The 26,233-nt window shown below is 25.6% G+C and overlaps 1 protein-coding gene across 11 annotated transcripts in view; it reads right to left on the minus strand.

The window, feature by feature from the left end:
* LOC117170522 (E3 ubiquitin-protein ligase HUWE1-like) overlaps nucleotides 1-26,233 on the minus strand; it is a 111,986-nt gene that overhangs the window by 84,435 nt on the left and 1,318 nt on the right. For all 11 annotated transcript variants that reach the window (XM_033357310.1, XM_033357309.1, XM_033357306.1 and 8 more), the window contains exons 2-8: nucleotides 22,439-22,516; nucleotides 22,121-22,339; nucleotides 21,732-21,971; nucleotides 16,991-17,278; nucleotides 13,511-13,782; nucleotides 7,074-7,350; nucleotides 2,593-4,023 (exon numbers count right to left, since the gene is read on the minus strand). In XM_033357310.1, the coding sequence (XP_033213201.1) occupies nucleotides 2,593-4,023; nucleotides 7,074-7,350; nucleotides 13,511-13,782; nucleotides 16,991-17,278; nucleotides 21,732-21,971; nucleotides 22,121-22,339; nucleotides 22,439-22,483 (2,772 nt within the window). In that variant the 5' untranslated portion in view covers nucleotides 22,484-22,516. The remainder of the gene's footprint in view (nucleotides 1-2,592; nucleotides 4,024-7,073; nucleotides 7,351-13,510; nucleotides 13,783-16,990; nucleotides 17,279-21,731; nucleotides 21,972-22,120; nucleotides 22,340-22,438; nucleotides 22,517-26,233) is intronic.

A 26,233-nucleotide genomic window follows, 5' to 3' on the forward strand; every position in this document is an offset into this window, starting at 1 on the left:
TCAATCAAAAATAAAATAAATATATTTTTCGTTAAAAATAAATGATTGTTCAACCAGAAATGAATTTTTAACTAAAATTGTTAAATACATATATTTGAAATAGTACTTAAATTTTCAGGTAAAAAAAATAATAAAAAAGAAGTTAGTTACTCAAACAAAGTGATGAATTTTCGACAAGATAGTCCATTTTTCAACCAAAGAGATACACTTTCAATTTAAATGAATATTGAAAAAAAAAATTATCAAGAGTTTAACTTTCAACGAAATAATTACATTTTTATTGTAAAATATTTTAATTTATAGTAAAAAACAGTGGAATTCAACCATAAAAAGAAGACTTTTCAACATTAGTGTAATTTTCAATTCAGAAAGATTTTCGAGTCCAGAGAGAAAAAATTGCAAACTGTTGAATTTTCAACAAAAAACAGGGTGGCCGTTTTAATCAAAGAAAAAAATTCCCCGGGTTTTCCCCGGTTTTCAAAAATTTTTCACGGTCAATGAAATTTAAAAAATGAAACTTCAAAAATTGTGTATTCAAATGCGCAAAAATGACATGTACAAAATGGAAGGTACTAACACTTTTCATTTAAACAATAGTAAATGAAATTCAAATAAACTGAAAATTTTTTAAACTTTTAGAAATTATAGAGTTCAAAGATTCAGATTAAGTTCCAAAAATATAAATCGACGTTAAAATTTCCAAAACTCTAAATTAAAGAATCAAGCTATTAACTTTAAGATTTTTTAAAATTATATTATTTTAAGTAGTTTTAAACTAGAAACGTTAAAAATTGAAAAATAATTTTATTTTACTCAACAGTTTTTAAATTAGAAGATAAATTATTTCAATTTAAAATAGTTTAGGCATCCTTCAAAAGCTTTAAAATGTTATTTCGAAATATTGAGAAATCTAGAAGTGGTTTAAAGTTTTTCCAAATTAAAAATAATTTTCGAATTTTTTTCGGAACTTTTAAATATATTTTAAAATGAAACAAAAAATTTAGAATTTTTTTAAGAATTATGAAAGACTTAAAAATAATTTTAAAAAATTTCTTAAGATTCTTTGGAAACTTGAAAATGATTTTTCACTTTGAAAAATTATTGTAACAGAAAGTTTCAGAAGATTTTAAGAGATTTAAAAAATTACCAAATAGAAAAATTAAAATTGTAACGCTAAAAGTTTAAAAGCTCTTTGAAATTTTAGAGATTCAAAGCTTTTAATGTAAAACAATGCAGTTGAAAATTGTTTTCTTTTAAATATTTAGTTTCAATTTACTCGTCCTAAATGAAGAATGAAATATTACTAAATAATAAATACTTATTCTTTTTCTACAATAAGAAAATTCAAATTAAATGGGATAAAAATTAAATAATGTAGAATCACAATATTTTTAATGTAATAAAAACCTTTAATTATGACTATATTACGGATTTATTTTTGAGTTGAAAAAAGTAAAACGAACAATTACATTTTTTAATGGCTAAAAAATTATTCGAAATAATCTATTAATAAATTTATTTATTAAATTTAATATAAAAAAAGTAATATAAATAGCTGAAACTCTGAAAATAAAATATATTATTGATAAATCATGAAAATTTGTATTTAAAAATAAAATTATCGTAATCCATTTTAAAATAATGAATTTATTTATATTTACAGTTGATAACATAAAACTGTTTTTTATTTAAAAGTTTCAACTTCAAATGCTTTTAATTTTTAATCGTTTAAATCTGCAAAACTGCACTTTAATTATTTAAAAAACTGTCCAAATCGAAGTTGGGTATATCTTTCTCCTGAAAATTCTTAAAATTCCCGGTTTCCCTGTCCGGTGGCCACCCTGTTTTTTAATTAAAAATCTTCGATTTTAAAAACTTCTAATTTTCCATTTTTAAGCCTTTAACACTGCATTTTAACATTCTTTAAATTAAAATATATGCTTTTAAAAATTAAAAATGGAAAATTTTTACAGTAAAAGATTTTCGAATTAAGCATTCTAAACTGAATGATATAATAAAAAAGATGAATTTTTCTGCCAAGAAAGATAGATTCAAAAAAATACACACACATAAACTAAAAAAGATAAATTTACAACCTAAAGCTAGAATAGTTCATTTTGCAAAGTCAATTAAAAAAAAAAGTTTGAATTCTCAAATGAATTCTTGAAAAATAATTCAGTTTGAGAAAGATTTTCCAACCGAGAGAGAATGAATTGCAAACTGTTGAATTTTCAACCACAAAAACTTAATTTTCCACCCAAAAATAATCGAAATTTCATCAAAATACATAAATTTACAACCTAAGACTAGAATTTTTAACTAAAGGCGATCGATTTTCAACTAACAATAAAATAGTTAAATTTTCAGTTAAAAAAGTTAAGTTTGAACAACAACAAAACTAATTTTCAACAAAATAGTTCAATTCAGTAATATAAAGTTACTTTTACAAATAAAAAAAATAAAAATGAAATTTCCAAATTTATATTGCAATTACAAAAAAAAAAAAAAGTAAGCAGTTTCTCGAAAAAATTTTCTTGAATGCCAATAAAAAAATCATTATAATCTCGAGAGAAAAAAAAATATATCACTTACGAGGATACTCTTGCAGACAGAAGCAACAGCTTGCGCGGCTTGGGCGACCGGATAATCAACCGGTAAATTCGGCAATCCCAGAATCGACAAAAGTGGCACCAAACCATCTTGTGTCACAAATTCTCTGCAGTGGTCATCAGTCGAATTATTGCTGAGAATCGCATCCACAAACTTCATCACATTGTGAATGTAATCGACCAGAGCAATTGGTGTTTTTTCTCGAGGTGCGGGCGGAGGTCCAGGTTGTGCCGGTGAAGGTGACGGTTGTTCCTCACGCTGTGGATGCGAACTGGTACTCGCCTCCTCCTCATCTTCCTCTTCCTCGTCACTACTACTTCCGCCACCACCACCGCTACTTCCATTGGTATCACCAACTCCAACCCCCACAGATTGTCCCGAGGACTGACGACTCGCAGAATTTGAGTGCGATGGCGAATTGTCCGTTTTGTTCGCGGCTCGCCAGCAAATGTAGCGCGGATCACATCCCAGGACACACAACTCCTTCAAAAGTTTGACGATAGCCGCTATCGCATCGGCCTTCAAACTCGGCTGATGTCTCATCAGTTCATCCATAGCATTGCCCAGATTTGAAGCTGTGTCGCCCAAAGGCTCAACACTACGACGTCTACGCATCGCTGAGAGATAAACGGGCGAGAGAAGTACTTTGAACAAACGTTCGAAGGGACGACGTTTCGAGAACGATTCCAGGCCTCTTGTGTTCAGACAGAGAGCACTGAAGACATTTGGCAGTGATCCCAAAACTTCCCTGGTGGCTGGCACGTCTTTCGTGAGTAAAGCGTGTTGAACGACTTCAGTGAGTCCATTGTCTTGCAGAGTGGAGAGAAGGGACGGTTCTTGAAACACGTAGACAGTAACGACATCGGTAGCCAGCAGGAAAAGGGACGGTCCGTAGTACTCCGAGTTGCTGATGATGTGCTTCAACGAGGATGGCAAAGTTCCCTCCATCACGTGTCGAATGCTGTCCGAGAAGGTGGGATCTTGGATAGCCTTCTTCAAAAAGTTCAACATCGATTTGAGCAAGGCTGCTCGCTGAGGTAAACAAGTCTTTCCACTCTTAGCTGCCGAGAAATCTGGTTGCTGCTCGGGTTTCTCATCAGTCTTAATCATGGTCTCGTCTTCCGAGAATTCCATGGGGTTCGAGATCTCCTCTCTCTCGTCGAAGGCTTCGTTCGTTCGACTAGAGGCACCACCGACTTCGGGTGCACTTGATGATGATTCTGTGGCTGAATTAGTCGTCTCGGTGGTCACTATTATGTCCTGGGGCTCAATTTCGAATGGTTGCTCTTTTCTGCATACATTGACCTCCATATCGAGTCTTTTTATAAAACTGCTCAGACCACAGTGTGCTTGGAATCCTTGCATGTCTATGTTCGTGATTAAGTCTATAACTCTCACGGCTCGCGTTACAAACTAAAAAAAAAAAAGAAACCAATTTTCAGAAATTTAGGAATGGTTAAGGAACAGAGCGATTCATTTCAAGGGGAGAAGAGGGGGCTTTAGAAAAGTAAAAGATTAAAGGGTTGCTACAGAAGTAATCAAAATTCCAGGTCTACTCTTCAAAAAAAAAGAAAAAAATCTAGTCAATAAAATTAAATTTCAAAACATTTTACAAACAGACGAACTTAGGGATTGTTCATATACTACGTTACGTGTTTTACTTTTGTTTAAATCCTTACATCCTTTTTAACTGCACGTAAATTTGTATTCTCATTTTTATTCAAACAAAATAAAAATGCGTAACGTAGTTTATGAAATATCTCTTACCAAAAATGTATTATACAATCTTATCTAAAAAAAAAAATGATGTTACCAAATATCTGAGACATTGTGCAAAACTTGATTGGTTTCAACACTACATAAATATATCTTTTAGTAGCTGTTTTCAGTTTGTTTATCTATTAAAAACTATTGCGAATTTCTGCACCATCAATTTTGTAAATCATAATTTCAAAATAAATCTTAAGTTTATAAGAGAAATTTAATTATAGACAAAAACTTATTTTGAATAAATCGAAAAAAAATTGTAACTGCTCCAGGTTTTATTGATTGGTTTTTAATAATTTTAAGGTTTGAAGAATTCTAAATCTGTCAAAAATGAATCTAAAAGATTTTAAGGCAATTTTTTTTTATTTCACAGGATTTTTAATTTATTTCGATAAATTGAATTTTGAGCGGTGTCTAAAGAAAGAAAGAAAATTCTTAAGATTCCTGGGAAAATTTCAAATGATTTTTTTTTAAATTATTATTATTGTAAGCGAAAATTGGTAAATATTTCAACAAATGATTTTCTAACATTTCGAAACATCATGTAGTATATTTTAAAGAAATATTTTATAATTTTGCAAGATTACAAATTTTACAAATGGTGACAAATTCAGAAGTTTTTAAAGAATTTTAAAGGATTTTGAAAAAATAAATAAATAAATTTCAGGTTCATGGGACCATTTCAAATGATTAAAAAAAAAATGAATTTCAAGAGAAAAATAACGAAAAATTTCAACCAATTTTACATTATTTCCAAGTTTTGAAAAGCAATATGATATGTTTTAACGCCAATTATTGATAATTTACAACACCACCAAATTTGAGAAAAATTTCTAGTAAGTTTAGGAGATATTTGGAAGTTTGGAAACGATAAAAAAAAATAATAAGAACTTGCAAAGATTTCGAAAATTTAAATAAAATTATATTTCTAAAAAAAACGAAGTATTTTGAAAGAAATTTTGAAAGATTTCAAGAGAATGCAAACATTTTCCTTGGATTCCTAACGAAAATGAAAGTGTATTTTCACTTTGATAAATTAGTTTTAAGAAAATATCTGATTTTTAGAAATATCTGAGAAGATTCAAAAAATTTTTTTTTAGATTCATGGGAACATATTAAAAAAATTTTATTTTGAAAAACGAATTTCAAGAGAACAATTCAAACAGGTTTAAAAATATTTTAAAGAAACATTATTTAATTTCGTAAGAATATAGAATCTAAACAAATAATTTTATTAAAAATTTGGAAATGTTAAATTCTGAGTTTAAAAAAATCTAAACAAAATGTAGATTTTTGAAAATTTCATAAAGAATTTGACGTTTTTTTTTTAATTTTCAATGGTTTCAAGAGAATAAAAAATGTTCTTAAGATACATGGGAAATTCCAAATAATTTTTTATTTTTAAAAAGGAAATCCAAAATATTAAAAAAATAATTCATGACATTTTTAATTATTTATTTCCTAAAAATAAAAAAAAAAGGAATGTGAAATATATTAAAGGGAAATTTGGCTATATCACAAAATATTAGATAAAATTAGAGTAAGTTTAAGAGACACTTACATTAGAAGTATTGATTAGAGTAAAAAATAATTAAAACTTGTAAAGGTTAAATTTCTTTAAAGTTTAGGTTTAAAAAAAAATTGACGAATTTTGAAATCTTTAAAGAGAATACATTTTTTTTTAGATTCCTCGAAAAAATGAAAATGATTTGTTTTCAAAAATTAATCTCGAGAGAATAATTAAAAAATTACAAAATAATTGATAATTTATAGAAAACTCCATCAAATTCAAGAGATATTAACAAGATTTCAAAAGATACGAACTTAATTTTAAACATGCACAGTTTTTAAAAAATGTAAACAAAAATAAATAAATTGTTAAAGATTTCAAATAAAAACTCTAGAAACTGTGGAAAAATGTTTAAAAGTTTCTAGAGAATGAAGATTTTGTCTTATAATTCCTGGGAAAATTTGAAACAATTTTTTGTTTTGAAAAATTAAGTTAAGAAAAATTAAAGATATTTACGAATTTAAAAATGTTCAAATAGATTACAAATACTTTAGAACTTGGATAGTTTTTCGAAATTAAAAAATATTTGATTATTTTTCCCAAAATTCGAAAAGACTTCAATATCTTTCAAACTGATTCGAATTTTTCCTAAAATTTGTAAAATTGTGCAAAATAAACCAATTTTTTTCTGAAATTTTCTAGATTCTTTTTTGACATATCTGAAATCTTTAAAAATTGTTTTGAATTTTCTCAAAAATCTTCAAAAAATTATATTTATATAACCTTAAAAAACAAACTGACAATACTTATTTCCTTCTTTTCAGAAATCAGAATCTAATCTTAGCTCGAATTTAAATATTGAAAAACTTTGAACAAACAAATAGTAATTCTAAACTTGCATTTTGAATAAAAAATTATTTGTTTCCCCAAAAATGGAAAAAGTAGACGTGCGACTGATGATGCTAGTTAACAATTATTGAATGTTAAACAATCCTCATTATTATTATTATAGAATTTGTTTAAAATTCTGGAATTATTATAATTACATCGAGAGGTGGACCAATGGACTTTTCGAGTTTAACCCCGATTTCAAGATTTCAAACAATTTCATGATTTACCCAAGTCTTTCAGGTCATGTAGCAACCCTGGATTAAAAAATTTGGATTGTCAAAAGATCTAGACTCACAGTAATGTGTTCTAGTTCACTCCCTGGCCAGTTGATAACCTTTAGAAGGCTTTCCATCATTCCACAGCTGACAAGGGCTTCACCTCCAGCTTCGTAACTTGCAAGATGATAGAGAAAACTAAATAAAGCTGTGGCCAGAGGTAGTGGAAATGTTTGTCCGTCTGGTTGTGGAGAAGTTAAAGTTGTTATGCAAGTTCGTACGAGAACAGGGAGAAATCCATGATAGGAACTTGCACCAGTGACGTCGATTATCATGTTTAATCGTGACCCTGGTTTCCTATAGCAAAGAGAAATGGTTATTTTCAAGAGTTCTGTATCACCTAGTGTTTTAAAGATTTTCAGAGCTCGGAGAAATTCTCACGATCACGAGAATATGCTCGACCTTTATGTGCTTTGAGAATTTAATGAGCATTTATAAGCATTTTGCATTATGATTTTAAAAATCGTATTTTCTATCTTTATTAATAAAAATTTAATTTTTCGGGAAAATGTTTCGCTTCAAATTGAAAAGGGCACTTTTTTTAAATGGCAAAAAAGTCAAAGTATAAGAAAACATATTGTTTGCATTAGACAGTCCCTTAATCAGGGTTATTATAATATCCCAAGTTCTTAATTCCGCGAGGCATAAAACCAACCCATACACCTAGAAGATTAAATAATATCAAAGCAAAAAAATGTTGCTTCTGAATATATTTTAAACATTTTTTAATTGAGATTTACAATAAAACAGACAAATTTTGAACCTAAGAAATGAATTTTTAACTAACATTATGAATCTTGCACCAAAAATATGAATTTTTAACTAAATAGTCTAATTTTCAACAAATTACATGAGTTTTTATCTAAAAAAATAATTTTCAAACAAAATTAAAATACTTAAAATGTCAGAAAAATAACTGTTTAACAAAAAAAGAAGGTTTTTAACAAAAAATAGAAGGATTACCTTTTCTTTTAAAACCACCTATTTAAAAAAAATGAATCCTCAACAAAATGATTCAATTTTAAACACAAAAGAATAATTTTCTACAAAAAAAGGACCATTTTCAACAAAGTAAATGAATTTTTCTATAAAAAATATAAATTTCCAGACAAAATTAGAATAGTTAGAATGTTCGAAAAATAAATATTAGACCAAACAACACAAAAAATGCAACAAAATACTTTCTTTTTTTCATCAAAATAATTATTTTTTAAACCAAAAATAGAAGAATTAAACTAATTCGAATTAATTTAAAGCCCAAAAGATGAATTTTCTGCCAAAAAAAAAGATAGTTTCAAAAATAATATATTAACTAAACAAGATTAAATTTAGAAATCTAAAGCTAGAATAGTTATTTTCAACGTCAATTTAAAAAAAAAAGTGAATTCTCAAATGAATTTTTAACAAAATAATTAGATTTTCAACCCAAAAGATGAATTTTCTACCAAAACAGATAGTTTCAATCAAATGTATAAATTTTTATATATTTTACAATAAATTTACAAACAAAAACTAGAATAACTCAATTTTCAGTCAGAAAATTTATATTTAAAAAAAAACAACAACGAGTTTTCAGCAAAATTAAACCATTTTAAACTGAAAATAAACGACATTATTAGCCAATATATTAATTTTTATTCAAAGTGATAAAATTTCAACCATAAATATGGATTGTTAATCAAATAATGGAATTTTAAACCCAAAAAATGAATTTTACATAAAAAATAGAAAAGAATTTTTAACTAAATATTGTTTTTTCAATCAAATAAATGAATTCATTACAAAATAAGAAGCCTAAACATTATCCCAAAAATTGGAATTTTCAATAAAATACAGGAAATTTAAAGGAAATATATTAGAATTTTCAACTGAAGAACACAAATTTTGAATCAAACATGTACGAGCTAAATTTTTAGTTAAAACAATTAATTTTAAACTAGAAACCATTATTTTTAACAAAATAATTAAATTTCGAAACACGAAAAAAAGGTTTGTCCACTAAAATGATAGATCAACAAAAATAAATTCTTTTTTAACAAAGTAGATCCACTTCCAAGTAAGCAGTTGAATTTTCAACCGAAACGAATGAATTCTGAACGAAGAACGTGATATTTAATATTTCCACTTGAAAGGATTTTGATTTTATTCTAAAAATAGTTCAATTCAAACAAAAAATATGTTAATTTTCAACAAAATAATTTTAATTCACAACCAAAAGAGATCAATTTTCAACCAAATAGTTGCGATTTTAACCATAATAATATAATAAAATTAACAGGTTTTCTGTAGCTACTATGTCATTTAAAAAAGTATATTTTTATTTCACTCTAGAACGTTTTTGCAAAATTATATGTAGTAATTATGATAGAAATGATTTTTTCAAGCTGCAGTTAGTTGTGCCAAAAGTCAGATATCTGAAAAAATAGCTTTTCTATGATTTTAAGAATCAAAATATTATAAATTTTGTCATTTTTCAATCAAAAACATTTTTTAATGAAAAATGTTAAAATTCACAAAAAAAGAACATCGGTTGTAACCATTTTTTTTTGCAACTGAATTTTTTCTAACCGTCGCTCCTTACCAATTTTTGACAAAGCATTGCATTTTAATAAATGACGGCCTATTTGTTCCGGGACATTATCTTGACTCAAATGTTTCAAGTAAATTTGTCGATGGCTGAAATCGTTATAACAATTTTTGTTTAAAAAAAACATGTTTTAAACAAATCATTATAAGATTATTTAGTTATTTAAAAAATTAAAAACAGTCGAGTTGTAATTAAAATTTTCCCGGAAAAAAATAACCCGTCATTAACGTTGTTTTGTGACTTCTAACTTTTTTTTATCAAAAATGATGTTTTTTATTTGAAATGATAACAGTTATAATATTTCGATTCTTAAAATCATAGAAAAACTATTTTTTTCTTCCGATATCTCACTTTTGGCACGACAACTGCCTTAAATGCTGAGCATATTCTCAATTATTACCACAGTTTATATTTCAATTAAAATAGATGAAATTCGTACAAAAAAAAAAAAGAATTTGAAAACCAAAGACGCATTTTCAATAAATACTTTTTTACTCAAGAAAGAAACGAAAGTTTATCTAAATTCTTGAACCTTCAAGCCAAAACACGAAGTTTCTATACAAAAATTGAATTTCCAAAAAATATGACATCAGCAAAAAATTAATTTTCCCTGAAACTGATGTATTTTTACCCAACAAAAATCAAATTTCGAATCAATAAAATGACATATTTACCAAGAAGGAGAATTTTAAACTAAAAAAGATCAATCTTAAAAAAATCGACAAGTTTTTTTTAACAATGTAGTTTAACTTTGATTCAAGTAGTTGCATTTTCAATTAAAAAAGATTAATTTGAAACAAAACAGTACTCAAGCAAAGAAGAGTTTTTAAGCAAAAAACTGCAATTTCATTTTTTTAAATAAAATTTTTACTAAAACAGACGAATTTTGAAATTAAAAAGATAAATTTTCAAACAAATTGTTTCATTTTCGGTTAAAAAAGATTTTAATCAAGTTTTCAGGATCAAAATAGGAATTTTTAAACTAGAAATAAGTTTTCTTGAAAAATTGAATTTTCAATCCAAAAAGACGAATTTTTAACAAAAAAAGGTTGACTTTTAAACAAAATTCTTGAATTCTCTGTCTAAAAGTTGCATTTTTATAAACAAAATATCAGATTTCTCTTTAAAAATATAAATTTTTATTAGAAACAAAAATGCAAAAAATAGTTGAATTTTCATCCAAAAAAGATTCCAGAGGACTGTTCAAGATCAAAGTTGGAAGTTTTTTTTGAACAAAAAAGAAGTTTCTACGAACAAAATGGAATTCTCAATCCAAAAGAATACATTTTTTTAACCAAAAACGATGAATTTTCGATCCATGAAAGATGAAAGTTTCTACTAAAATAGATGAATTTCTAATAAAAAAGGACAAATTGTTTTTTAAAGTTCAAATTTTATCCAAAAAAATGTAATTTATTTTTCAACCCAAAAATATTGAGTTTAAACAAAAAGAAAATTTTCTACATAATGGTTATCCAAGAAAGATGTAATTTCTGCTAAAACGAGTGAATTTTTAAATCAAAAAGAAGAATTTTCAAAAAAAGAGATGAATTTTCACTCAATATTTCCACTGAAAAATATGAACTTTTAAATCAAAAAGACAAATTATCAAAAAAAAATACCTTTCATCCAAAAAATATTTCAGTTGACATCAGCATAAAAACATGAATTTTAAATAAAAGTTTAAAGTTCTAGGAAAAAAGTGGAACTTTTCACAAAACAGTTGAATTTTCAAACCAAAAAGTATAAATTTTTAAGGAAATTTTTTAATTTTCAACCACAGGGTGAACGTTTTAATCGACGAAATAAATTCCCCATTTTTCCCGGTTCGCAAATATTTTTCACGTTCAGTGAAATTAAAAAAATGGAACACTAAAGCTAAAAAAATTTCCACTTGAGGTAATAAAAGCTGAGCTGCAAATGAAAGCACTCAAAATGGAACTTTTAAACTTTGGACGTTTAAAATTGAAAAGTTTTTAATTAAAAAATGTTGTATTCAAAATGTATAAAAAAATATAAATCCAAAAATATAAATAAATTATTTTCTTTTTAAATAGTTTAAACATCCTTGGAAAGCTTCAATAATTTATTTCAAAATCTTGAGAAATTAAGAAGATGTTTAAAATCGGTTTTAAATTTAAAATTATTTTGGAAATTTTTTCAAAACTTCTAAATATCTGTCAAACTGAATTGAATTTTTTCTACAATTTTCAGAAAATTCTGCAAATTTTAGAACATTTCTTTACAATTTCGAGGTCTAAATAACAATTGAACATTTGTTATTTGTAGGCGAAATTTGAGTAATTTTAAGAGATATGTAGGAGCTTTGAAAAGATTAAAACTTAATTTAAAACTTGAAATGATAGCCTAACATAAAACAAAATGTAGATTCTCGCAGATTTTGAAAAAAATTAAGATTCTTTTTAAAAATTGTGAAAGGCTTCAAAAGAATAAAAACATTTTCTTACGATTCCTAGGAAAATTAAAAATAACTTTTCATGTTGAAAAATTATTTTAAGAGAATATTTAAAAAGTTTTTCAAAGATTTAAGACAAAATTTTCAAAAAAGATTCTAGAAGATTTTAAGAAAACTTTCTAAAATTTGCATAATCATTTTTAGTCTTTTAAAAACTCCTAAATATCTCTTAAAATTACACCAATTTTTTCTACAAATGTTCATTTGTAAATTATACGTCAAAATTTAAAAATTTCACTCATAAATTAAGCATTTTTCAAATACAACAATTAAAATGGTAACGTTCAAAGTTTGAAGGCTTTTCGAAATTTTAACAATTCTAGGTTTTCTCTGTCAAACAATTCAGTTGAAGATTCTTTAGTTTTAAATATTTGGTTTCAATTTACTTGTCTTAAATAAAAATTCAATTATTCAATAATTAATCTTTTTTTTTTAATTAAAAATTAAAAATTGAATGGGTTAAAAATTGAATATTTTAGACTGAAAGCATATTTTAAATTTAATAAAATCCTTCAAACAAGAATATATGATTATAAAGTTATTTTTAATTTGAAAATAGTTTATAAACTTTCAGTCACACGTTCACATTTGTTTAATGACTAAGACTTTCAAATTGAAACCGTTTAAGTTTCAACGTTAAAATCTGAAAATTCTTAAATGTTGAGCTGGTTCAAACTCGTTTTGGTTCAATTTCTATTACTTAAAGTCAGGGATTCGAACGAAATTAGGGGCATTTTTGGATATTTGCCAATTATTTCGATAAACTTAAAAGAATTTGGCTACATTAGACAATGTGCCTCCGCAGCTGCATTATTTCTTAGTGCCTTTTATTCTTAGCATTGCTTTCAGGTATATTATATGGAATTTTATTGAATAATTGGAAAATATCTGAAAATGCCCCTTAATTTCGTTCGAATCCCTGCTTACAGTACAGATAAATTTAAAAAATAAATGATTTATTTATTTAAAAAAAAATGTTTTTTTACCCACATTTTTCAAGACAAAAGGCTTTTTTCAAGTCTTTATGAAAGCATTAAAAAATTCTTTAAATTAAAAATGAAAGCCTATAAATAAAAATTTTTAAAGTAAAAACAATTTGAATTACGCATTGTAAGCTAAATAATAGCATAATTGAAAAACATAAAAATTCAACTAATAATTTCAAAAATTATTGTAATCGAACGTGGACAGATTATTTTATTGTTACAAATTTGTCGAATTCCCGGTCAACAAAAAAAAAATTCACTTGTCATTTCCCGGTCTCAAAAAATTTCCGCTTTTCCGGTGCAGCGGCCACTCTGAACCAAATATTAAAATGTAAATAACCCCCTTGAGCGGTTACGTAATTTAAATAAGGTCCCTAATGAGAGTTAGCAAAAGAAAGTCTGACTTACTTTGGAAAGTGAGGATTGCGATCAAGGTGTATGATGCTTGTGAGAGTACGTAATGCGGCAGCTCTGATTTCAACGAGATTTTTATTTGGAAGCTCCAGCAACTCGACCAACTCCTCCAGGAGTCCGGCGTGAAGAAGACTATGCGCATTTTCCTGCAGTGCATTGCTGTAAACGAGTACTGAAAGTGCTTGGAGACGGGCTTGGACGCATTGTAAACGTCTACGATAGTCGTGAAAGCTGTGTGCTAGTCTAATATGTGTTAAAAGCGCCATCTGAAAAAGGTGAAAATCATTATTAGAAACATGCAAAGAATCAAAAATAATCCTAAATTGTAGGTCACTCTAATTTTAAAAAGAGTGCTTCAGGGATCACGACGCAAAGAGCACAAAAAAACAGAAATTAGGGAAAAAATTAAACATAATTTTTCACATTTAGAAGAGATATATATATATATTTTTTAATTACATATAATTAAGTCGCCGAAAATTCCTTCACGGAGATACAAAAAAAGCAAGAATATGTTCTGTTCTAGAACAGCAGCTAAGGGCTATAAATATTAAAAATTAAATCTCTTGCAAAACTTTCGAACCTTTTAAAGCAAATTAAAACCTTTCAAAATTTCTCAAATTCCCTAAAATCCCTTAAGACGAATGAAAGATGTAGAAATCCCTCGAAATAAAATTAACATGATTCCATACAGTTTTCTAGAAATTAGTTAAAATCCCTTGAAATCGTACAAAATTAATAGAGCAAGTAGAAAATCTGAAATTTCTTGGATATAAATTAAATTTTCTCTCTAAAAAAAAAAGTTAAAATACAATACAAAAACATAAACTATTTGAAAATACATATTATAAAATTTTTAAATATTAAGCGTTAAATTTGTTAAATATTTAATTAAGAATTGTTGAGATTTGACAAATTTACATGTACAATTGATCATTCAGAAAATCTTCAATTCAATATGTTTAGAAACTGTCTAATAATGCCAAATCTAACTTGTTTAATTTCAAACTCTATTAATTTAAACTGCTCTGAGCACTAAAAACCGTATTTAAATTTTTTTAACGCATAAAGCAAAACTGAGACTTAAATATTGGAAATTTTCAAATTAAAGCCTGAGAAATAAAATAATTTTAAAAGGATAAATCTTTACATTTTATGAAATATTTTACGGAATGAATATATTTATTGAAAAATATTTAACACATACTAAAAACTGCGCTTAAAGACGAACTTTTAAAGGCTGGTTTTTGGTATTTTTTGAAAAATTGTTTAAATTGTAGAACTTATTAAATTTATGTTTAATAGAAAAGAGTCATTAAGAACAATGGATAATCTAAAAATTCTTGTTTGAATTTGGGTCCAATATCTAATTAAACAATTTGATGGAATTAATTTTTAAATATAATAAATATTTACTGAAAATTTCAATTACTCTGCTTAATCTGTTAGAAAAATTAGACTTGCTTATTTTTATTAAATCTTGACAATGCTATAACCTTTTAAATTTTCATCGAATAAAAGTTTTAAATTGGACAATATCATTCAAAAGGAATTGAATTGTTTCATTTCTAATTGAAAGCGTTAAAAATTAAACAATTTTATTTTGAATGAAATCATCTCGAAATTGAATGAATTCACATTAAAATTTCGAAAATAGGAATTGTAATTGTATTATTTACAATTAGGAGAGTAAAAAATTAAAAACTTTTCAATTTGAATAATTTTAAATTCAAATTGATTAAAATTAAACTAAATTGAATCTTTCAATGTCAAAGCTACTGAAATTCTAGATCTTCAAAATTATTACATTAAACAAAGTACAATCTAACATTAAAACTGATTAGACAATTTTTCTGAAATCAATAAATAAACTGATTTATTAAAAAAACAACCTTTGAAAATAAATAGTACATAATTTTAAGTAGAAAATATTGAAAATTAAAAAAATTCTGATGAATGTTGAAACTGAAACCAATCCGTCACCAAAAATAGTGATATTAAACATTTTTTTATACTCAACCCCTTCAACTTTGCAATTAATTCAAGTAAATTTAAACCGTTTCAAAATTAATACTTTTTCAATTGCTAAATATACTTTCAAAAATTCACCAATTCAATTTCACTTGCAATTTTAATTGCTACGGTTTGAATTTCGGATAGCAATTTTTATCTACTTTCATTTTAAACCCCCTTTTCACTTTAAAATCGTTTAATTTTTAAGACTTCTTTTCAAATTATATACTAGTAATCCTTACAATTGTCGAACAAAATAATAAAAACTAAAAATTATTTGTTAAATCTTCAACAAAAACCGGACAAATTCAAATATTACATTGAAAATTAAAAAAAGGAAAGAATATAAAACCAGAGTACTGAAACATAATTACAATATTTGAAATTCCACAATTTTAAGCTTTTCAATTCAAAATATCCTTATATTTACTTCTAAAATTATGATAAATAAAACTGACTACCAAGGCTTTCAATATGAATTTAATATAAAGATTTTAAACTTCGATTAAAAATTAAAGAATTAAATTGAAGGGTGGCAGCAGAGAACTAGATAATCAATAATTTAAAAGTACGTTTTAAGTAATTAAAAAATATACAGAAAATATAAACAGGCGCTCACATTTGAAATAAATTTTTTTCAAAATAAAATGTCTAAAACCAAAATGTTTGAACTCGGTAATCTTTTAGTCTGAACAAATTAAAAAATAAATAAATATCATTAAAATTAATTCAGCTAACAGCAACCTTGCATTATAATATTATTTTTTGCAAAATGAAAACCTATGAAAGGGAAAAATAAAAAATGTAACGTTCAAAATAAAAATTCAGAACCCTAAAATGATAACCATTTAAAATAACCGAAACGATTTCATTATTAAGGTATCAATTTCAAAAAGTTAAATTTGTATCTTTTTTATTTTAAACTCAATTTTTAATTTTCCAATTCCAAGTCTTCCTTTAGAATTATTATTCATTCTTGAAATTTTCCAATCACATATTTTTCAACTTGAAATAATTGATCTGTTTTAAATCTACAACTAAAAATCGAACAACTTTAAGATATTATATTTGAAATTAGAAATTAAAAAAAAAAAAAGAATGCTGTAATGATTCCATTTTTTTTAATTGTATAATTTTAAGCATTTTTAATATGTAATTTTGTAATATTTAATATTCAAAATGATCGTACAGACTTTTTTTTGCTAAAAAAAAAATGTATTTTCTGTAAAAAATAACTTATTTTGACCGCTTCAAAATTTTAGAATTTTAAATAATGCGAAAAATATTGTGAACCTTTGAAATTGAACTATAACTAATTTTCCAATTTTTTTTTTTTTAGTTGACTGTGTTTTTCCAAAACAGGGCAGAAAAGAAGACATTTTTCGAGAATAGAGAAATTTAAAGAAAGCGGAGAAACACAGAGGAATAGGGGAAAGACTTCAAATTCTGGTATTTACATACCTGTCGTTCTTGGGGAACATTGTAGACCTTCAACAAATCGTTCATAATCTGTGCTGGGGTTTTCTCAAGCTTGTGAACACTTTCTATGTGAATATATGTGACAAGATTCGTCTGTCCAGTCTTTTTTGCGCTAGGAGTACTAGAATTATTGCCCGACGAATCTGATCCGGATGAATTTTCAGAGTAGAATTCAAAGTGCAGGGTTGTGGCACTTGTAGGATACGAATTTTCTGGACCATCTTTGCAACAATCGGCTAGACCGAAGCCATTTTCTTTACCTCCCCAGCTCTGTAAAAAAATAAGGTATTTTTCCAGGTCACCTTTTTTTACATCAAATAATAAAATAACCGTTTGTTACACATGCAAAGATGAAACATTTCATTTTTTGGCCAACAATTTATGCAGAAAGCAGAATCATGAATAAGCAAATTCTTGATTTTTTGTGAAAAATAAGTCGTCTTTGTAAAATCTTTGGGAACATTTAAAAACAATTTTGTAAAATCTTTGAAATCCTTGAAATATTTGTGAAATCTTGCTTTAACGTTCGTTTGTGCTTATCTGAAATTTTCTCAAATTTCTTGAAACCTTGTGAAATTGTTCAAAACTTTAAAAATATTCTGAAACCTTAGATATGTTTTACAATTAAAAATATACGTATAAATCCACATAAATTCTTTGGAATACTTGTGAAATCTTTCCGACATATTTTGCATTTATTTGAAATAACTGGAATATTTGAAACTTGGAAATTTTTGTATTTTGGCGTAATGCACCCCTTTTTCAGGGTGGCCATTTCCTGGTTTTTTCCCGGTTCGCAAACATTTTTTACGGTCAATTTCCCACTTGACGTAATAAAAACTGAGCTACAAATGAAAACACTCAAAGTGGAACTGTTAAATTATGAACTTTTAAAATTGAAATTTAAAAGTTTTTAATTTAAAAAATGTTGCATTCAAATGCTCAATAATTTACGCGTATAAAATTCAAGGTAGTAACATTTTTCTATATAAAAAAAAATATAAAACCACGTAATCATTTTCAGTGCTCTAAATTAAAAAACCAATCAATGAACTTAAAAATTTTGTAAATGATATAATTTTAAGGAATTTTAAGCTAGAAACATTAAATATTGAAAAATTGAAAAAATTTTAACTGAACACTTCTTAAATTAGAAATTTAACTATTTTAAATAGCTTAAAAGTTCTTGGAAAGCTTCAAAATTTTATTTAAAAATCTTGATAAATCTAGAAGTTGTTTTAAATTTAAAATTATTTTTGAAATTTTTTCAGAACTTCTAAATATCTGTCAAAATTAATTGATTTTTTTCTACAATTTTCAGAAAATCCTGCAAATTTTAGAATATTTCTTCACAATTTGGATGTATAAATAAAAATTGAACATTTATTATTTGTAGGCGACATTTGAATAATTTTAAGAGATATGTAGAAGTTTTAAAAAGATTCAAACTTATTGTAAAACTTGAAATGATAGCCTTATATAAAACAAAATGTAGATTTTCGCTGATTTTAAACAAAAAATTAGATTCTTTTCAAGAATTGTGAAAGGCTTCAAAAGATTAAAAACATTCTCTTAAGATTTATAGGAAAATTAAAAATAATTTTTCATTTTGCATGATAATTTTTAATCTTTTTAAAACTCCTAAATATCTTTTCAAATTACTCAAATTTTTTCTACAAATGTTTATTTGTAAATTATACATCAAAATTTAAAATTTTTGCTTACAAATTAAGCATTTTTTAAATACAACAATTAAAATTGTAACGTTCAAAGTTTAAAGGCTTTTTGAAATTCTAACGATTCCAGGTTTTCTGTGTCAAACAATTCAGTTAAAGATTATTTACTTTTAAATATTTCGCTAAATTGCAATAATTAATCTTTTTTAACTAAAAATTTCAAATTAAATTGTTTAAAAATGGAATATTTTCGACTAAAACTCTTTTGAAATCTTCTAACAAAAAAATGTAAATGTTCCGAAATCTTCGAAATCTTGTTTAGTGTACCCTTTGTGAAAGCTTTTAAACAAATTTGAAATAGTTTAAAATCTTGAAAATGTTTTAAAATCTGGTGTATTGCACCCTTTTGGAAAACTATGAATTTGAAATTTTTACGAAATATTTTAAATTTTGGTAAAATCTTTTGAAATCTTCTAGAAAAAAATTTAAATCGTTTAAAATGTTTTAAATCTGGTGCACTGTATCCTTTTTGAAATTTGACTTTGAAATCTTTATGAATTTTTTACGAAATCGTTTGTATTCATTAGAAATCATTAAAATATTTGTGAAATCTTATAAAATTTAGGTCAAATCTTGGTGAAATGCTTTGAAATATTTGTGAAATGTTCGAAATCTTTTAAACAAATTTGAAATCGTTTAAAACCTTTAAAATGTTTTAAAATCTTTGAATTTGAAATGTTTACGAAATATTTTGAAAATTTTGGTAAAATTCTTGAAAACGTTGTAAAATACTTCGAAAAACCATTTTGAAATCTTTTAAAAGTTTTAAAATTTTTGTGAAATCTTGTCTACACGCCTTTTTCAATTTTTTAATCCTTTTTAAGTCTTCAAAATCTGTGAACCCTGAAATGTTGAAGTGTTATAAACGCTCTAAAATATTTTTAAATATTTAGAATTATTTTATGACCTTTTGAAATCTAATGTATACTCAAAAAGGAGTGGTCAACCCCTCGAAATCAGTTTCAAAAGCAAAAATAAAATTCAAATTCAAGGTTCTCGTGAGGAATTCAAAGGAAATTTCTAGGGTTTTCAAGGTTTAACGATAATGAAGGAGAATTCCACGCTTTCAAGGTTTTCAGGATCGAGATTTTATAATTTAAAAATAAAATTTCAAAAAATTTATTCACAATAATTTCCGGGTGACCGTTTTAATCAAAGAACAAAATTCCCGGTTTTTTCCCGGTTCACAAATATTTTTCCCGGGAAATAAAATTTAATAAATCGAAATATAAAGCTTTAAGTTTAGTAAATTTAAACTGCAAAATTCAAAATTTTTAACATTCATAACTTATAGAGTTCAAAGATTTAGACTAAGTTCCAAAAATATAAATCCAGGTTAACATTTTCAATAATCTAAATTAAAGAATCAATCAATTAACTTTGAAAATAGTCAAAATTATATTATTCACTTATTTTAGACCATTACATATTTTTAAAATAAAATTTTTCAACTTAAAAGTTCTTAAATTAGAATTTATATAATTTTAATTTTAAATAGTTTAAGCATCCTTGAAAAACTTTAAAATTGTATTTCGAAATCTAGAAGTAGTTTAAATTTTTTTCAAATATATATTTAATTTTGAAATTTTTTCAAAAATTCTCAGTAACTTTAAAAATTAATTGAATTTGTCCTACAAATTTTAGAAAATCCTGCGAATTAAAAAAAAATTTCCTTTAAATTTGGATTTCTAAATAACAATTGAACACTTATTATTTTTAGAAACAATTGAGTAATTTTAAGATATATTCGTAACGAAATTTCGGTGCAAATACCCACGAAATAATTTAAAACCAAATGTAGATTCTTGCAGTTTACAAAAAAGTTGGAGGCTTTTTAAGAATTGTGAAAAGCTCCAAACGAATAAAAACATTTTCCTAAAATTCCTAGGAAAATTGAAAACGATTCATTTCGAAAAATTATTTTAACAGAATGTTCAAAAAGATTTCAAGAGAATTCCAATATTATTAAAAACGACCCGGGAAGAATTTAAGGAATTTTAAAAATTACGAAGATTTTCTAAAAATTGTAGGAAAAATTTTAGTCAGTTTAAAATATGTTTAGACTTCTGAATATCTCTTAAAATTATGCAAATTTATGTACAAACAATAGGTGTTCAATTATTATTTATACATCAAAATTCAACAATTTTGCTTAGAAATTAAAAATTTTATTAAGTAGAACAATAAAAATTTTGATGATAAAATGTTAAAAGCTTTTCGAAATTTTAACAATTCAAAGCTTTCTATATCAAACAATTAAGTTTCAAATTGTTTACTTTGAAATATTTAGCTTTAATTTAGTCTTCTTAAATTACAAGTAAAATATTGCTAAATATTAAATAATTATCCTTATTCTTAATCATTTTTTTTAATTAAATGGGTTAAAAATTTAATAATTTAAACTGAAACTATATTTTTAATTTAATAAAAGCCTTTAAGTACGAAATCTGTAAATTCTTTAACTTTCAACAGATTTAGAATCGTTTGATCAAATCAATTATTGTTCAGTTTTCAATACTTAAGAACAGATCCATTTTAAAAATTATATATTTATATTTACAGTTGATAAAATAAAACTGTTTATCAAAATTTTTCAACTTCAAACGTTTTTAATTTTTAATTGTTTAAGTCCTCAAGATTGCACGTTAAAATTCTTTAAATGAAAAATATATAATTGAAGAAGATATGAATTCAACTAATTATTTTAAAAACTGTTGAAATCAAACTTTGACAGATTTTTCTTCTGAAAATTTGTGAAATTCCCGGGCCAGCGGGAACCCTGAATTTGGCGATTTAAAAGATTTCGTAATAATCAAATTAATTTCAATTTCAGTAGATTTCTAAGTTTTCAAGGTTTAAAAAAACATTCAAGGAGAATTTCAGGTTTCCTAGTTTCCAAGTTTTCAAGGTAGCTGGAAATCCTCATAAAAATTGTCCAGGCCGGATTTTTTGTAAATAGAATATTATCGAGAAAAAATTTCAATTACCTCGGCTAGGTGGTTGAGCCTACTCAGTAAAGCTTGTCGTTTATCGCTATTCAATCGAGTTATGAAGTTACTACGTTTGCTAAACATGTATAAGAGGTTCAAGACCCCGAGGACGACGTGCATGTCGCAACTGGACAACAAGGTTACCAGATGTTCCATACTGTTGTATAAGTGCCTGGAAAATGAGTGCTCGATCAACAGCGTCGTGAAGTGAAGAACCCATAATAGCAATTCTTTTGCCTGTAGTAAAAAAAAAAAAAGGTTATAAGTAACAATTTAAAAAAGTGAAACAAGTTATAAAAATGTAGATCTCCAATATGCCTAAAAAAAACTCCTCATAAAGTAAGATTCTAACTGTATTTCATAATGAAATCAAATTGAATAATGACCTCGCTATTCTGGGGTAAATCACAAGCTAGTTCCCAAGGATTATCAGAACTCCGGGTCGCAGCTTCCTCGAGGATGCTGTCGCTGAGGTCCAGAACGTCGATCCAGTGGAAAAGTTCGCACTTGCCGAATGTCCATGCATCTATTTGCTTCAGTTCTTCAAGCAATTCAGCGTGCGAGCAAGAACGCAATTTGCTTATTAAAGCTTGACATTCCGCAGGCTGAAAAATAAATTTTATTGAATTGAGGGGCTTTTATTTTAATTTATTAAAAAAGGTAAACGATTTAGGATTAGATAAAAATCATGAAGACAGACTTACCACTTCTGAAGTGCACTTTTTCAATCTGCTCCTATCGATCTTCATTTTGACGATTTATCTTCGCGGTGTGTCTAAAACCTGTAACAAACAATTTGATTTTATAATTATTATTAAGATGCAGACTTCGCTACATACTTGATCCGCCTGTTTCGTGATCGATACGCAGGAGACTGGGGTTCGATTCCGCAGAGAAAAAAATTCGATAGTTGAATTTTCAACAACATTTTTAATTTTTGAAGGAGTTTTTGAATTATCAGTTTTATTTTCAAGCAAATAAATGAATTCTTAAATCGAAAGGTGAATTATTCACTAAGATTAATTTTCTATGACATAGACATTTTTTAACCAAATGGATATAATAAAAGACAAAGCTGTAACTTTAATATTGATATTTTTAATTCAAGACACAACCATTTTTAAAGACAGGTTTAAGTTAATTTATTTAACTTTGAAGCGCTTACACACAACTATGATGTACTTTTGTCATTATCTGGTGCACAGACCCCCCTTTGAGTTTAATCAAACAAAATGTTACTTAATGTTTCATCATTAAAAGAAAGTATTACAAATTAAGAACTGTGTGTTTAGAATTTAAAAAGGTTTAATATGAGAAGTTTTGAATGCATCACAACAAAGTCTATTTTTGTATTTAGTTACTTATAAAAGAAGAAATCATGATAAGATCATTAATAAATATTGCTTAAATTTTTTTAAGTGGATTTGTTTACTGATTGCTTTTACCTGTTACCCCAAGAATGTTTTAAGATGAAAATGAAAATAATCCGAGGGGCGTTTAAAAAAAACCTGTTTTTGTATTTAATTACTAAGAAAAGAAAAATTAGGACGAGATTTTATGGTAAATATTTATTAACATTTTTTAAAAATAGATTTTATTCTTATGTGGTTTACTGTTATCCCAGAAAAATGAAAATAATCGTAGGGGGTATTCTGGAAAAAACTCGATTTTTTTATTAAATTACTAAGAAATTAAGAAATTGTTATAAGATTACTGGCAAATATTGGCTACAATTTTTTAAGTCATTTTTTTTACTGAATGTGATTGTCTTTTATCCAACGAATATTTTCATTTGAAAGTTAAAATAATTGACGAAATAAATTCCCGGTCATTTCCCGGTTCGCAAACATTTTTCACGTTCAATGAAATTAAAAAAATGGGACACTAAAGCTAAAAAAATTTTCACTTGAGGTAATAAAAACTGAGCTGCAAATGAAAGCACTCAAAGCGGAACTTTTAAACTTTGAACGTTTAAAATTGAAATTTAAAAGTTCTTAATTAAAAAATGTTGTAATCAAATGCTCAATAATTTACGCGTATGAATTGAAGGTACTAACATTTTTCAATATAAAAAAATATAAATCCACGTTAATATTTTCAATGCTCTAAATTAAAATCAATTAATAGGCTTAAAAAATTTCAAAATTATATAATTTTAAGGAATTGAAGCTAAAAACATCAAATGTTTTAAAAATTGAAAAAGTTTTAACTGAACACTTCTTAAATTAGAAATTCAATTATTTTCTTTTTAAATAGTTTAAACATCCTTGGAAAGCTTCAACATTTTATTTCAAAATGGTTTTAAATTTAAAATTATTTTGAAAATTTTGTCAGAACTTCTAAATATTTGTCCAAATGAATAAAATTTTTTCCACAATTTTAAAAAAAATACTGCAAATTTTAGAAAATTTCTTTGCAATTTGGAGTTATAAATAACATTTGAACATTTATTATTAGTAGGCGAAATTTGAATAATTTTAAGAGATATGTAGAAGTTTTGAAAAGATTCAAAGTTAACGTAGAACTTGAAATGATAGTCTAATATAAAACAAAATGTAGAATTTCGCAGATTTTCAACAAAAAAATTAGATTCTTTTCAAGAATTGTAAAAGGCTTCAAAAGAATAAAAAAAATTCTTAAGATTCCTAGGAAAATTAAAAATAACTTTTCATTTTGAAAAATTATTTTAAGAGAATATTTAAAAAGTTTTTCAAAGATTTAAACAAAATTTTCAAAAAAGATTCTAGAAGATTTTAAGAAAACTTTCTATAATTTGCATAATAATTTTTAATCTTTTTAAAACTCCTAAATATCTCTTAAAATTACTCAAATTTTTTCTATAAATGTTCATTTATAAATTATGCATCAAAATTTTAAATTTTCACTCACAAATTAAGCATTTTTCAAATACAAGAATTTCAATTTACTTGTTTTTAATAAAAATTTAAATATTGCGAAATATTAAATGATTAAGCTTTTTTTTCATTAAAAATTTCAAATTGAATGGGTTAGAAATGGAATATTTTAGGCTGAAACAATATTTTTAATTTAATAAAATACTTTAATTAAGAATATATTATTATGGAGTTATTTTTAAGTTTAAAATATTTATAAATATTTGTTACCGGTTTTTGCGGTCTCAAAAAAATTTTGGTTTCACGGTCCAGCGGCTACCATGAATATTATTGACAAATATTGCTTACATTTTTTAAAGTGGATTTTTGTTTTGAACGTAGTTGTCTGTTGTCCCAAGAAAAATTTTACATGAAAATGAAAATAATCGCAGGGAGGTTTTGAAGAAGAAAATCTTCATGTTTATATTTAGTTACGTAGAAAAGAAAAAGTTATTGTAAGATCATTGGTAAACATTGGTTACAATTTTTTTACTGAATTTGATTGTTAACCCACGAATATTTTCGCATGAAAATTATGAGAAGGAGTATTTTTTGGGGGGAAAACACTCGATTCATGCATTTAGTTACTTATAAAAGAAGAAATTATGATACGATTATATCGCATATATTAGTTGAAGTTTTTTTTAGATTTGTTTATTAGATGTGATTCTGATACCCCACGAATATTTTAAGATGAAAATGGAAATAATCAGCGGGTCTTTTTTTATTATTTAATTACTAAGAAAAAAAATGATAAGATTATAGAGTAAATATTAGGATCGAAAAAAAAATCGATTTTTATATTTAGTCAGTAACACAAGAAGAAATTATGATAAGATTATTTGTAAATATTAGTTAAAATTTTTTTGTTGAATATGGTGTGTTACCCCACGAATATTTAAAGATGAAAATTAAAATAATCAGAAGGCGTGGTTTTTTATTTTGTAATTTTGTATTAAATTACAAAAAAAAAAGAAATTATGATAATATTATATGGCTAATATTTATTAATAACGTGTCAGAAGTTTAACATGTTTATGAAAGAAAATAAATTTTTCGTTTATATTTTTCCGTATAATTTTTAAATTGCATGGGTGCAAAAACAGTAGACCGCTGGAGATTATTGAGATGAAACTAGTTTTTTTTTTACCTGGCACCAGGTGCAAATAATTAGTAAAAGAAATTTAGGACGTATGTAAACGTTGAAAACTTTAGTTAATATTTTAAAAACATTATGACTATCAATACTGTGTGAGTGTGTGCACCTTGGAAGAAATTTCACACAAAAAAAAACCGAAATTTTACAATAAAGATGACCGTCCACTCTTTATTTTTGTAAATAATTTCACAGTAATTGCACTGAATTTTACAAGAGGCCCAGATAACATTAGATCTGCGTGTAATTTTAAACTGTCATTTAAATATATATACGTGTCTACTGCGTACTTTTACATTAGGAATGTCTATAATTTTGTGTCCTCTCATTTAAATTGGAATATTACATCAGATTTTTTACAGATCATATCAAACGCAATTTACTTCGAATGTAAACAAATAAAAATATGGAACCGGAACTACAAGAATTGGTCATTCCTGACATTTACG

Source organism: Belonocnema kinseyi, chromosome 4 (genome assembly GCF_010883055.1).
Source record: "Belonocnema kinseyi isolate 2016_QV_RU_SX_M_011 chromosome 4, B_treatae_v1, whole genome shotgun sequence".
NCBI classification, from domain to species: domain Eukaryota; kingdom Metazoa; phylum Arthropoda; class Insecta; order Hymenoptera; family Cynipidae; genus Belonocnema; species Belonocnema kinseyi.